Below are 15,526 nucleotides of genomic sequence, written 5' to 3'. Positions count from 1 at the left end.
GCTTGTGCAAGCCCATTGGCCACTGGGCCCCAGTTAACATGGTGTTGCACAATGTTCCTACTCTTACAATTTTAATAAAGGTGATAGAGGTAGGGAATAGGGGCGACTTATATGACCACCATAGCGATACTTTTTTTTCTAATGTGATTTTATAGTATTTTTGCTTTTTTGACTGTATAACTCCTTAATATGTTTGCTTATGGCTGTTGTATGTTATCGTGTATTATGTTCTGAACTAGAAAATATTCAGGAGGAAGAGAAGGCAGTTGTTTGCTTTGCCCTGGCAACTGCATTCCAGGTCAGATAGATTCTCTGAGGGAAAAGAGGGGATTCTTCCTTCCCCAGGAGCAACAAAACAACCTTTTTCTGTTTGGGAGGGTGGGTCTTGGAAAGAGGCAGCCACTGAGGTGAGGGGGCAACCCTACTCAAAAGACCAAGAAGCAAATTTGTGACCAGACCAGAGATGACAGAAAAGCGATCTGTTTACAAACCCATTTCCATCCTTTGCTTCACCTGAGTCATCTGGCTTTTCCTTAGGTGAGAAAGTTTTCTTTTGTGGTTTATATTGTGAGAAAAACCAGCACTACGCTCCCAAAGCATTTGGGAGTCCTGGGGGTACTTAACTTGAGAGAGAATTTCAGGCAGACCCATGTTCTCAAACCACTCGCTGACATGGGTAAAACCCATCTTACTTGTGACAAATCAGCAAGTGTCTTTATTATAGCTCTTAATGTTGTTGCAAGATCTACTCTTTTCTGAGACATCACCCACAAACTGAAGAAAAATGAGCCCTAAAAACTTAAAGTTTGATTGGGTGCAAGTCCTGAAATAACAAGATATTATTATAGAAGTTCCTACCATTCTTCAAATGAATGAGATAATTTGTAATGTGGACATCAATACCACTGGAAAAACATGCACTTTGGAGTAAAATTGTTGATATGCTATTGTAATACTTACGGTTTGTTTAATAATGCTATGAATGTATTTCTCTGCAATTAGCTTGTCTGTTGTATAATTAATGTATTGCTGTGGTAATTGCTTTCTAGCTTGAGTCGTTTTTTCCTGACATCTCATCATAAGGTCTTCATGCAGATGTTCCTCACCAATGTTTCCTTCCTTTGATTCCTGCTTTTTTCTCCAAGGCTACACTTAAAAAACCTTAATCCTCCGAAGATAGCTGTAGAAAAGGAACTAGAGACTAGAGACTGGAGTGAGAAGGAACTTTGTGAACATAGGCAGACATATTTTCAGGTCCTCAGTACCCGTGCCCTGTTACTTTCATCTAACATGGCTGTGGAACTGGAAAAAAACAGGCTTCATTCTTGAGAAGATGACTAAATTAAATTTTTTCCTTTCAGTAGGCAGAAGATATATTTTCCAAAGCTGACTTCATATCTCAGTTGTATGAAGTCAGACAGGCAGCTCTAGGAGTGAATTTTACTTAGGAAAATGTGGTGCTCCTTATTAAAAATGAACCATCTGAATGTTGTATCTATTTACAACTAAGATTAGGCTTTTTATTGATATGGATTGTTTCTGTGTCTGTCTTTATTTGGCTGGATGATCTTTAGATTTCACCCTTCTCAAAAATAAAATATGTACCATTTCTGATGGACTAATGAAACTCTTCCTATAAACTGCAGTCATTGAGTACTGTTTTAAATGTTTACAGGCACATGTCAGTGCGGCAGGTGTAAATGTGCAAACTCAGAAGGAAATGGCCTGGTCTATGGTAAATTTTGTGAATGTGATGACAGAGAATGCATAGATGATGAGACAGAAGAGATTTGTACAGGTATGTATTTTAGTGAGTACAAGAAGAATGGTGAAGATTAATACAGACTGTTATAATATCATTTAATTGTGTGGACCTACAAAATGTCTTTACTGAATGTATGACTTAAAATAAAAGTAACTGTATTTGCAAGAATTTAGCTTTCAAATTGTAAGTAGGAATTTCAGATGCAAAAATGAGCTAAGGAGGAGGTTAAAGAATGAAGAAATCCTGTGGCATCCTCCTCTTTTTGGAAGAACTGCAAAGAGGATTATACAAGGTAATTCACTAAGGTAATTCATAGCGCAGTGTGTCTGTCTTCAGTAGAATACAAGAAATGTGAATGCTTTGTGGCACAGATGAGAGCAAGATGGAGGACATAGAAAAAAAAACAAAACAGAAAAATAGATTATTAAGAGTTTTGTCAAGGAAGCAAAAATTAAAAAGAACAAGAATAAATGTAGGATGAGAACTCAGAAGCAATTCAGGAGATAAAAAGGGAAAGGAATGAATAAAGAAAAATTCCATCTGTGATAGGAAAGGCAAGAGAATAAGATGGAGTGATAGATAGATAGAAAAGCAACCAAAATTCAAACTGTGCTTTCATTTCATTATAAGATAGGAACCTAGCAATTAAATATTGTGCAATGCCCACCATTTATGGCATTATAAATGCTGTTGCCTATATTACTAGGGAGGCTTGTCCTTCAGCTGGAAGATGCTACAAATATTTTTCAAGCTATACACATGCATATTGTGTTTGTATGCATATATAAAAGGGTTTGAAACTGCTCTTAGACTATTCATATTTGATAATAGTGCTTGCTCTGTGTGTGTGTATAGAGAGAGAGTACTTGTGTAAAATAGCTTTATCTGTCTTTATCCTTACACAGAGAACAAAATAAATTCTATTTATTTAAGTGCCTTTGAAGGCAAAAAATAACTTTTTTTTTGCATAGAATTAGGTAGAGATTTTAAATAAGGGTAAACAGAATGGTCCTCTGAAGTGCAAATCCAGGCGTGGAGTACAATATTTCCAGTAATTGCCTAAAATTAAATGAGTGGAGGGCAGTAATTTGCCAGTGATTCTATTTATATTTATTTGCTTATGACCATTACATATGGTACCAAATATGATAAAAATTTACCATGTATTTAGTTCCAGTAAATTCTCCTTCTGCGGTTTTTGTCAGTTTTTTTCCCCCACTTGTGTTGCTGCTGGTTTATATTGTTAGGTTTTTCTTAGCTTTTATTTCTCCTTGTTTCATCCAGTGGTGCCATATTCCAAAACAGACCAGATGCATCTCTGAAAAAACTGGTGTTATGTGTATCCAGAAATCAAAGTATGCTGACATAAAAGGACAAAAAAATGTTGGTAGATTCAAGTCTCTAAGGTCTGTGATTCATCAGTATAAAAGCCCTCATACCTTATGTAAGGTTTGGAGCCTTCTAAAGTAAATATAAGGTATAAACTAATGGTGTGTTTGACTTGGTTAGGTTGTTGTAAACTGAAAAGTTTATGCATGTAGGTTACGAGTGTTAGATTTTGCTTTGTTTGTAACAAACCTCTACAGTACATAACCGCACGTTGAACCAGGCCTTACACAGGAAAAATGGACAGCACATCAACTGAAGGTCAAAGGTACATAATTCCATCACGGAAAAAGCAGACCCCACATGCCTATCTGGTTATTGCTTCTCTCTCCCATCCCAATGTCTCCTTTGATACCCTCTGTGCCGTCTTTCCTTCCACAGGATTTCCACCTCAGGAATCATTTATGTTTATTTATGAAGTACTAAAGAAACAGTGTTCCAACCCCATTCTGCTTAGCTAGCAATGGCCCCTGGATATTCTCCACAGCCACGGTGAACCTAATCAGTGCCTGTTGTACTTCCACAGTTTGTGTAGCACCTACTTAGTTGCTGTGTATCCTTTATTGCCCTTGAAGGTATAGACAGGTCTTGAAGATTTTAAAAGTCTTCAAAGAAAGCCAACTCAGGAAGATCAAACTAGTGAAAAAACAAAAGCTTCTATTTACACACATGTTTCTAAAGCCTGCAGCTGTGAGCTGGGATTTTTCCTGGAAAAGCATACAATGCCATGCTGAGATATGGCTAACATGCATTTTAATCTTTGCACAAGGGGACTGCATTTCTTAAGCAAATCGGTTCTTAAGGCAGAGTTAAAAAGATATATCAAGCTTTTCCCACCGCAGTTGGATTTTTATCAGTCAGTTGACTGTATCACTTCGTATTTGAGGTTGCATAAACTTTGGAATCAGGTTGCAGCTTATTTTTAATAAAGTATCATGGTTTCTAGCAAATTAAATTCTGACCCTGATCTTTATCTAAGACTTTATTTCTCTAATGGAGTGATTTTTGTCTTCAGTGAAGAGCAAGAGGAAGTGGCAAATTGTATCATTTTATTCATATTTATTTGAGGACTATACAAGTGTGAGTGAGGAATGAAGTAGTGATGTTTTAATCTGCAAAAATTTCCAGTAGATCAAATTAATTTACTCCTTCACCATTTTCCCCTTTATTTCTTGTCCACTGTTCAAGAACAACCTTTTGGCAATAAGCATTATTTTAGACTGTCTTTGTTGTTTAGTTATCTAAGTAAGATGGTATTTTTATCTTCTGTTATTTTTTGACATGTAACCAAACAATTGTAATGAAAGTTCCATGTGTAACTGTAAAAACAGGAAAAAATTGTATTCCACAGGTCTAAATTTGCACTCTTGATAATTAAGGATATAAGTTGACCAGACTGTGATGGAGACGACCAGGTCTTCTAAGCTTAACGTACCTAGAGGGAAAAAAGGACAAGATCCTGAGTTGATCCTTCTAGTAAAGAATTAACTTATGGCTTTAAGATTAGTAAGAGTTGCAGCTACTTAATTTAAATGCTTTGTGTCATCGAAGCACATGGCAGAAGTACCTTAGTGGATCAAAATGTTCAGGAGCTGGTTTCATCAAGCATCAGATGACCAAACTATCTTTTGGGGAGATGTGTGGTTTGTTAAATGAATATCAAAATGGTTCATTTTACTAATTCTTATCTTTCATGAACTGGTTTATCCATGTTTAAAAATCTTCCTAACAGGTAAGAAGGGAAGCCATATACAATGTAGACAGTTTGTAGTAAATCATGTTGCCCCTGCTGGAATTATCTGAGGAGTCAAGAACGCACACTGTTTTCTTAGACTTGCCAAATACAGTGGGCAAGTGTGTCCTATCTTGACATTTAAAGCTGTGCTTAAATTTTAACTATTAACTATTACTGTTGTCCAAATTTACCTATGAAGTTTCAAAAATTAAGCTCACAAATATAAAAATATCGATATTATTTTCTAAATGTTTATTGATTAGATTTAATCTGTGATTAAATGAAGACATGTTCTAAAATAGACTTGGGGAAAAGTATAATTCAGATATCCTTTGTCTTATTTTATGTAGGCATATATGGTCTATAAATTGTTTCTATTCTGAGTAAAGCACTAAAAGTTTATAAAAGAAAAAAAACAAAACAGTTAAATTGTTAATGCCTTTTAAAAACTTGCCTCTTTCTCACTGTATAAAATTTGTTTTGGCTTAAGGCCATGGAAAGTGTTACTGTGGAAACTGTTACTGTGAGGCTGGTTGGCATGGAGATAAATGTGAGTTCCAGTGTGACATCACCCCCTGGGAGATCAAGAAGAGATGCACATCTCCAGATGGCAAAATCTGCAGCAACAGAGGTGTGTCATTCACAGGTTCCTTCTACGCATATTTATATAGCTTGCTTTTATTTTACAATATGCATTTCCTGCAGTAGGACATAGATTGTGTTTGCTGATAGTTTCTAGTTTGTTCTCACCTATTTCAAATCTGGATATATGTTTCCAAGTGAGTGGGTAGACACCTGTGTTCAGGTATAAACTTACACAAATCCACACCCATTTTTGGATTAAGCTGACCCAAGTTGTCCTCATCCTTCATTTTTGTAGTAAGACGAAGCAGGATAATTTGTTAGTATATTTGCTTTGGTGAGACACCTATCCCGTAAAATAAAATATTAGCAATTTTTTGACTTTGAGTGGATTGGTGCTGTAAAACCAACAGGACCATATGTCAATTCACTCTTAAAGAAGACCAAGGCCCCATAGCTGAATAGGGAAAATTAAAACACAAAGCTTTTAGTTTCCACTGCAACCTGAAAAAACCCCTAAGTGTTCAGTAACAATGCTGTGGAATGCATACAGAGCTGGAAAGGTAGACTTCACACAGTATTTCTAACAAAGTGGGGGTTTATTTGCACTAAGTTCCAGAATTTGAATTTTACCTTTTACTTCTGTCTCATTTTGCCATTTTGGATAAAAAATAGCACAAAATAAGGTTGCTTTTCTCTAGCTGCTATGTTTGGCTTCATTGAACAAAGAATTAAAAAAAAAAAAAAGGGTTTTTTTTGGCAGTAGTCCAGAATAATTACAGTAGAACATAAGCGCAAGTCACACAGATACCTCTCTCAAAAACACCTCTACTGACAAAACCTTGTGTGAACCTCTCTTAAAAACCTAGTGTGAACATCTAATTATCCTGAGAGCATTTAGAAAACTCTCTTCTCTTAATTATGAGGAAATTGAAAGATTGGCTCAAATACAGAGATCATGTAGGCACATTTAGTCTTGGGACTTGAGCAGTAAGAATTTTCTCTTATTCTGGAAATAATAAATATCGAAGTGGCTTCAGATCAGGTGCTTTTTTTGCACCGAGAAAGTACTTTCTTGTGAAAGCAATTTTTTGTTCAAATCTCAAATTTTAATGTGCAAGTATTTCTTAAAAATTACATTGTAACTGGGGGAAATGAGGATAAATAGTATAGCTGATATTCTGAATAGCTATGAACTCTTATACAAAGGTACATTCATGGGATACATCTATATTTTTAGCCTTTCATGTATTCGTGATTTTATCCACATAAAAATTTTGTAGGCTTTTGACTACATAAAGTTGCTTTCCAACACAGTGTTTCTACTCTCTTTAGTCCTATTTACCCAGTTTTCTGCATTTATACATCTTGTGATATAGGTGCACTTCATCTTGTCAGTCTTGAGGCTTCTAAAAATTAAATATTGAGGCTAACATTCCTGTCCAGCCTCCTTCAGTGCTGAGATGGATAAATTGTCTGTATCTTTCCACCAACTGTCTAGTCAACCAACTGAGACCAAATGTGAACTTTTAGATTTTTAAACTTTGGTGAGATGGTGTTTTGCATTCCAATATCCAGGACAGCTGATCCAAATTCACTTTGAAGTTGTTTCTGCAAGGATTAATCATTCTCCAGAGGCATTTCCTCCTTTTCCAGGGCTGTTTTTTTTTGTGTGTGTGTTTGTTGTTGTTGTTTTTTTGGTTTGTGGGGTTTTTTTTGTTTGGTTGGTTTTTTTCCTTCTCCTTCAGTAATGTCACTGAATTGTGAAAGTATAAAAAATCAGGTGCAAATTTCTTGAGGGCTGTCTTGGTGGCTTTAGCACTAAACAGGGCAGCAGCTCTTTCTGCTTCATGTAACTGTCATGTATGCACAATTGTGTAGACTTCTCCTTTTAGAGAATGTACCCACATCTATATGTACTCTTTAGTCCCTGTGTCCTGTTGTCCACAAATGCATTATATTGTTCAGACTAATCTCAATAAGAAGACAAAGGCTTTGGTGGAGTAGCAGAAGGTGAAGCTACTCTTCAGGAAATGAACTGCACCCATCTGTAAGGTTGGGCTGCTCCTTTGTGCCAGTTGGTATCTCAGAAAAAGTAGTGAGTATATGGCCCTGAAGCATATTTGGATTTCTGAATAAAGAAACTTTTTTGTTTTGTTTTGTTCTGGCTTTTCCTAAGTAAGTAGGATGCATGTTCTCTGTATATCAGTAAGGTTGTGCCAAATTAGGATCTCTGTTACATTTCACATTTCCCTTATTGTAAATGACAGGGTGTGGCCCTGAATATTGACTTGGAAAAGTGGAGAAGTATCATTTTCATGTAGGTCTGTGCTGATGTTCTCCTTGGGTAAAGAATGACCTCCTAGGCATTTTCTGCTGGACTAGAACTTGGAGTCCCTTCTAGTTTAAATGTTTATGCTTTAACAATCATTAATTATCCACTGTGCCCAAGCCCAAGTCATTTAAACATCATTGATTTTTATTGTCGTTAGTGTCAGGGCAAATTACTGTTGATGTCAAAGATTTACGACTGTTTTGTGCACTACATTTTTCTTTTGATTCCTAACAAGGCTCAACAGCAAAAAGAAACTTGAACAGGATGCCAACTTGTTTATATGAAGTATTACTACTGAATAATCATAGAAGGTTTTAAATCATAGAAGATGAGCACACGCTTATGACTAACACTTGCAGCTTTGAAACTGCACTCCTGTGAGAGCAGAAAATTCACAAGTGTCAATTCCTGTAATCAAACTCCTATTACTCTAAATTGTTCAGTTAATCTTCTATCTCTGTCTTCCCCACGCCCCCCCCCTCCTCCTTTCTTAGGCACATGTGTATGTGGGGAATGCACATGCCATGATGTGGACCCAACTGGTGACTGGGGAGATATTCATGGAGATACTTGTGAGTGTGATGAAAGAAACTGCAAAGCAGTGTATGATAGATATTCTGATGACTTCTGTTCAGGTAAGGAATATATATAAAAGGAACCTATGTGTAGTTTTGTAACAAAAGCATCCAAGTGGTCTGATCTTGCTCTTTCTTAGTGTTCCAATTCTTGTTTTCCTACCTTAAAACATACCAAGCTTTAGCTGTTTTTTGGGGGAACAGACTTTTTAAACAAAAAGACATAATTCTGTAAAAAATAAAAAAAGAAGTTTCCAGTTCTAAAGCTTTTTTAAAACATGTCTTTTTTTCTATGACTTCACAAAATTCTGTAAATATGAAATACTTTTAGGTGTCCATCTCCCTTCTAATACGCTTGTCTTCAGTGTAATGTAACATAAATTGGAGAATGGTTGAAACTTTAAAATATATATATCCTTCCTTGGGGAAATTTAAATTTCAAAATTTGTTAGATCAAATTTTGTTATTTCATTTTGTATGGCAGGGAGAGGACAAGCGAGAGGAAGAAATTTGAGGAAAAGTGAATTAATGAGTTAATGAAAAACACTGAGAATACCAATTGATCTGACAACAAGTAGACCATCAATATGTGGAAAATATGAATGTGTGGTCCAGCTACACATCACTGACTGTACATCTTAGACACTTTCACCTTCCTTCCTTTTTTCTTCTACTTGTATTTCAGAGCATTATATTCAAATTAGTTAAGGTCCATGCAAGGTTTGCAGTGTATTTAGATTGATGCTCCATGTATCAACTAACAAAAGCTGAGATTCTGAGAGAGACCTTGCATACAATTTTGTATAGTTACCAATAAAGATGCTAATACTGGCCAGGAGAGGACTTTGATCAATACACAGCATGCGATTTGTACACATAGAAACTCTGCAAAAACAAATGAGAGTGGTTTCAAAGGGACTTGACAGATTACAGGTTGTCAACTTTAATGCATCCTTTAGAAATCGGATCTGACCTAATTAATGATAGGAAAAATGCAGTCACATCAAGGAAAATAATGATGTGGTATATTATCCTCCTATTACTAGAATGAGAGATCCCTCATAGAAAGATCATAGGAGTTGTCTGTAGCAGGGAGAGAAGGCTGAAACAAATATGATACATAAAATTCTTAGCGTCTTCTTTGCCTGTTATGAAGATGAAAGGTTTCTCAACTGTTGTGTTTGGTTTTTTTAATAAATGTTGATGAATCACTAGCAAATAAAATGAGAGAGGAAAAAAAGCATTTCTAAAAACTTAAGTGAATTAATTTGCTTGTTACTGTTTCAGCCACCTACAAATGTTATATAGGTTTAATTAATAAGTTGGAATGATGTAGAACTGCAATCATAAGATCAGCTGGAGGATTGACTTTGGGATGTTGTCAATTTTTGAATGTATTATTGTGTTGCTGAGAATGTTTTTAGCACTCAGGGACTGATCAAAATGTCAGCATCAGCTAAGGAGTACAAAGCTAAAAAACAACACGGTAAATGTGTTCGGTAGTTAAGGGTGAACACAAGAGTTTCAAACCTTATTAGTTTAAAGCAAACCTGTGGCATCTACAGCTAATGCTGCATCACTGAAACAGGGCTTGAACTCCGTCTTGCCCGGACGTTATTGCCATTGCTGCTGCTGCTGCTGCTGCCCAGGGTGGTAATGGTTGTAAGAAAGCAGAGTGCAAGAAATTATCGACAGTTACAAAGGAGTTGAGGGGAAGATGTTGCCATTTGACATTGGATTAAACACTGGTACAGTGTTCTTTATTACACAGACATAATTGTAAATGAGCAAATCTTACAAGAGATACAAAAGGAGGTACTCGTATGGCTTGCTTGATGTAACTAAAACTCATGTTGAAGTATCGCTTAGTTTTTCTATCTAATCAGCAAAAATTTTAGTACTACTACTTATTTTTATCCCTTCCCTTTCCATTATGATTTAGGAAAGCCTAGTTTAGCCTTAGCTAGCCATCCAAGTATGCGTTCCTCAAATAGATTGTGCAAAAAATCCATTTTCACAGGAAGCAGTGTAAACAATGTCTTATAGTCCTGCTGTTTAGTCCTGTTCCAGAAATGGACAAGATGTATAAGTATTACTTTTGGTTTATTGTGGTAGACAGACAGAATCTGTAATTAAATCAAGATTTAGTAGCAGAATTGTGACTGAACAGTTTTTTATTTGTTTACGTGAAATAAATTTACTTTAGTGCACAAAGTGTGCACACATTAGGTATGTCTGCAAAATATCCTCATTTTTCTCACAATTATTTGTAAATTGATTTAGGATGAATCCAAGAGGGATTACTCAGGTTAGGGAAAATAATCCAGGTCTCTCAAAACCTACAATAAACAGAGCTGATACAAAACTTTTCCTGCTTATTCTGCCTATCTAATAGGTAGAGACAGAAAATCACATTGTCCTGAGTAGCAGTTTCAAATTATAGGAGATCATGTTTACATGTAAAGAGTTTTACTGTAACTGAATGAAATGCTATGTTTATTTCATAAACTACAAATGACAGGAATTGACAGCCCTGCTGTGAGGATTTAACATCACACAACAGCAGCTCCCTCCAGAAGCTTCATATGGCTTGGGGTGACTGTCAATTTGCAGCACCTCATATTGGCAACTGGATGCCTTCTTTTAACATCTGAAGTGCTGTTCAGTGTGTTACTGAATGATTTCTTTGAGAGGTGTTCACAACATTAAAGTGATTCTCTTCCTTTAAAGAGAGAACAGCTTTCATGACTTGACATAGAAAGAAAAAAGGCTTCCATAAGAAAAGTCCTACATTCACACATCTCATTAGATCCTTTGCTGTGGCTCTAGCAAAGAAAACATTATATGAAAGAACATCATCCCCTCATAAGTATCCATCTGGATCAGGGAACATATGTCCAATTCGCAGCCTGTCAGCAGGTACACATGAAAGCAAGGGACAGAATGATTCCATGAATCATAGAATGGTTTGGGTTGGAAGGGACCTTAAAGATCATCTCATTCCAAGCCCCCTGCCATGAGCAGGGACACCTTCCACTAGACGAGGTTGCTCAAAGCCCCATCCAACCTGGCCTTGAACACTGCCAGGGATGGGGCAGCCACAACCTCTCTGGGCAACCTGTTGCAGTGTCTCACCACCCTCACAGTGAAGAACTTCTTCCTTACATCTAATCTAAATCTACCCTCTAAACAAGAGGAAGCCTTTAATGCTTTCCAAGAAAAAAACCCCACCCAACCTAATGTAAATAAAAGTTATTCTTGTGAAATTAATAAGACTTGTATTCTGGGAACTACTCTGATAACTCGTAGAATGCTTGCTTTCTCCCTTTTTCTCCTTGTGAACTGATAAATGCATACATTTTAGAAATATAAGCCAGTCTTAAAATGCAAGTATGGTTAGAAAGAGATGTAAAATCTGTGTTGGTATGATTTTCAAGAAGAACTTGGATAGACAAGTGGACATCAGAGCAATGCTTTGGGGCCCTGTGTCCAGTGAATGATGACTATGTGAAAATTGTAAGAGAAGATCTAACCTGCTGTCAGAGCTCATGAAAATAAATATTAGATTTTGTGGCAAGGAATGGTTTTGCTGATGCTCAAGCTTTCCTCATCCAGTGCAAGGAACATTTTGTATTGCCAGAATCCCACTGCTTTATGCAAAGAACATTAGGGTCATAATGAAGAGAGCTGGGCTCTGGTCTTGGTCTTGGATATGTTAGCATTCATACAGCAGAAATAGATTGTTTGAATGGCTTTCCAGGTTAAGTTCCCAGGAGGGATTCACCCCTAACTTCTTGGCTGTCACATTTTTTTACAGAAACTTTCCATAAAAACTTCTTACGGAGTTCAGTTGCTCTTCCTCACCTGAACTTGCACAATGAAAGTTGTGTATATGTTGCTATGTTCAGACATGGTCAGAAAGAGTCACATTAGCTAATGAGATACCAAAACCACATCCAACTGCCCTATTGAAATAAGAATTGATTATGTCCAGTATTTTATTACTTGCACATCACTATTTAGTAGAAGGCACTGGTTTAAGACTTGGAATTGGTTTGACATTGCTTGTCTCTAGTGGATTACATTGATTGCAAGCAGGTAAAAGATGGTATTGATATATTACTTAGACAATATGCTGCAACTGTGGTAGAAAAAGAATACAATAAAGGTAAACAAAATATTGCCTTATGACGGCCCCACTTTTCCAGACAGTGGTGAAATGTGTATTTGTATCCTCTGTCCCACCCTTTCACCTGAGGAGCATGTGCTAAGTGGCAGAATATCCCTCAAGAAAAAAAATTAAAAGGAAACATATCTCAAATGGAATGATAGTCCAGTGCTATTTTCAGAAAAAAGTAGATATAGTGAATTGATTGTATTTTTGCCAGTCTGATTATTTAATGAAACCACAACTTTGATAAAGTTCATCTAATCATGAGGTTTTAATACTTACAATCTGTGTGGAGGCTAATCTTTAATTGTATTCATTGTGAAGGTCATGGACAGTGTAATTGTGGAAGATGTGACTGTAAAGAAGGATGGGCTGGGAAGAAGTGTGAACATCCACATTCTTGTCCATTGTCAGTTGAGGAGAGTGCTAAGAAATGTCAAGGAAATTCTGATTTACCTTGCTCTGGAAGAGGTAAGCACATTTCTGGAAGAACTTTCATGCCCTTAACATGTACTTCCATTAAAAGAATTTTTACAGATGTCCAGCATTACTGGTACTGAAAAATGTGCACTGTTTTGGCTTACTGTGCATGAATCACACCTGCACAACTTGTGAGTTATGAGAAGGGAGGAGAAGAATACAAAGGTCACCTATTTTTCCTGTCATCTACTGCTTTATATTTTATTTTACATATCTCAACATTTGTTTTGGAGGTTTTCAAGGATGCTTTGAAGATTGCTGCAGTTATGTCTTTACTAAAGATATATTAAAAATATGAACCTATTTTATGCATTCTTTGACAAAACCAGCTTGAGATTTTCAGCCTTTGTAAAATGTTGTGGCACCATTGTGATAAGAGCTGTTCAGATTTACACTGCTTAAGAACCTACCCTACTGAGTGCAGGACTGACTTCTAAAATGTAGTTGTCCTTCAGTGCAGTTTCCTAGTTAGTGACTGGCTTTTCATTTGAAAGCATTTCTCTGTGACAATGTAGCCTTTTCAAAAGCTTTGACTAAAAAAATATACTAAAAGTCATACGTACAATTGAAATACACATGGCAAGCAAAAGAAAACTTTTCTCAGAAGGAAAAGGACCTGCTAATTTTCATCTGTCACTGTGTGAAACGTGGTTTTCTGCAGAGAGAAGAGAGAAAAGTAAATATGAGACACACTTTTTCTAGAACTGGTAATTGAAGTTGTTATGAATTCTGCTCACTTAAGTATTTGCTGGGAAAGGTCTAAAGCTACTCTTGAATTATTGCATTTGACCCTAAATGTCATTTCATTTGCAATTTCTTCTTTCACTAATACTATCTAACATAGTCAAAAATTGTAGGCTGTCCACCCAAGTTAGCACTGTGGTAATTATATTTTTCTCCCCTTGTAAATGTGTAGCAGGTCATAACTTAATAAACACAGCATTAGCTGTATCTTAAAAGAACTGTGTATTAAGACATTGTTGCTTGGTTTTTTTCTTAATTAAGCTACAGTTTTCCAGTGAATTACATCTCTCTCTCTTTTCTTGCTAAAAATTCTCAAAGGAATTTTTGGCTACAAGTTAGGTGAAACATGGACATCTGTAGAGAATTAACTGCATTTTATTGTTCATAATTGCAAGAATTATAACTAAAAGAAAGGAATGTTGACGTTTTATTTATTTATTTATTTAATACTGGCTCACTCTTTTCCTGTTCTCATTGGATGCTGAATGTCTCTTCTCTCGTCTGCTTCACTAGGAGTTGTGTATGTTGAGCATTTGGAGTCAGTTCTATGAGATAATTGTGTTGTGCCCTATGAGAGTCAAATGACAGAGAAAAGAATGACAGCCATAAAAACAAGTTTAATTTGAGTAAAAATACAGTCTTAAGTTATGGAACATATTTTTCTATTTATATTTTAAATTTTGAAAAGTATTATTACGTATAGTGAGAAGAGTGAGTTTAAAGATTTTGATATTAATGGCAATAATTATATCCTCTTGGCTTTCTGAAAAAAAAACCCTGAGTATTAATGCTGGCAGGTGTTGTCCTGTTGAGATACCAGCAGTGAAGTAAGTCCCTTTCAGGTGAATTCATTTGACTGAATGATCTATTGGTCAAAATTTTCAAATAAAGTACAAGCAGTATCTATTGGAACAAAAAGCTTAATTTATAGCGGCTTTCACTGAACTTCCTTTGACTTCCATCAAGAAGAGATCACCAAGGTTTATGAGAAGTGCAAATGTCACAGATGTGAATCTAGGACATAGTATGATAGAAAGCTGCTGTAATGAAGGAACAAGAGATTCTGTGTTACGCACTTGAAAAAAATGCCCATGAAAACTGTAATTTTAAAATGGAATGTGGTTTCTTGTTTTAGTTCTATCAACAATTTTGTTTAGGAAATTGGGAGAGAAAGAGAAAAGAGATTTTAGTCTAATATTCTGTAATTTTTTTTACCCTGGATTCCCTGGATTTCCCTTTCGTCCATCATATTTTGGATATAATCAAAAATGTGAGAAAGTTCCTGTACTGTTGAAGTGAAAAATTGTCATTGGACTTGCACAGTTAAATTCTTTGGTCCCATCTGAAAATCCTACTAGTTGTCATTATAGCTTGTCACTGGTAGAAGTATTACACAAGCAAATGAAACAAAATAAAGATTTCCAATCAAATGCAACCTATTTCAAGTCTTCTGGGGTGGGAAAGGCCATGGACACGTAACACCAGCCCCAATTTTTCTGAAGTCCATAGGGAGGATTGTGTGACAAGGAAAGGAACGTTCCGAAGGGAATGTTCTAAAGGAAATGGAAGTGTTGCCTTTTCCATTGGAACATTATTGTTTTGGTAACCACCTTGTAATATTTTTCTCCTAGCTACCGTACAAGGACAGTAAATCCTTGTACAGGTTAGTAATCCACTGCACTGCTGGAGATATTGAGTACTTAACATCCTTAACGTTTAATGGGATCTTTTAATAAGGCAGTTCATGTATGGA

At 36.1% G+C, this 15,526-nt stretch overlaps 1 protein-coding gene across 1 annotated transcript in view; it reads left to right on the top strand.

Annotated features, from left to right (window-relative positions):
- Positions 1-15,526, top strand: part of ITGBL1 (integrin subunit beta like 1) — a 142,533-nt gene that overhangs the window by 62,265 nt on the left and 64,742 nt on the right. Inside the window, exons 4-7 of the mRNA XM_075045897.1 lie at positions 1,676-1,798; positions 5,377-5,517; positions 8,298-8,438; positions 12,874-13,020. Coding sequence (XP_074901998.1) covers positions 1,676-1,798; positions 5,377-5,517; positions 8,298-8,438; positions 12,874-13,020 — 552 coding nt within the window. The remainder of the gene's footprint in view (positions 1-1,675; positions 1,799-5,376; positions 5,518-8,297; positions 8,439-12,873; positions 13,021-15,526) is intronic.

Source organism: Buteo buteo, chromosome 14 (assembly GCF_964188355.1).
Source record: "Buteo buteo chromosome 14, bButBut1.hap1.1, whole genome shotgun sequence".
In the NCBI taxonomy this organism is placed as follows: domain Eukaryota; kingdom Metazoa; phylum Chordata; class Aves; order Accipitriformes; family Accipitridae; genus Buteo; species Buteo buteo.
Note: the sequence above shows the minus strand (reverse complement) of the source record. Positions and strands in the feature narration are given on the sequence as shown.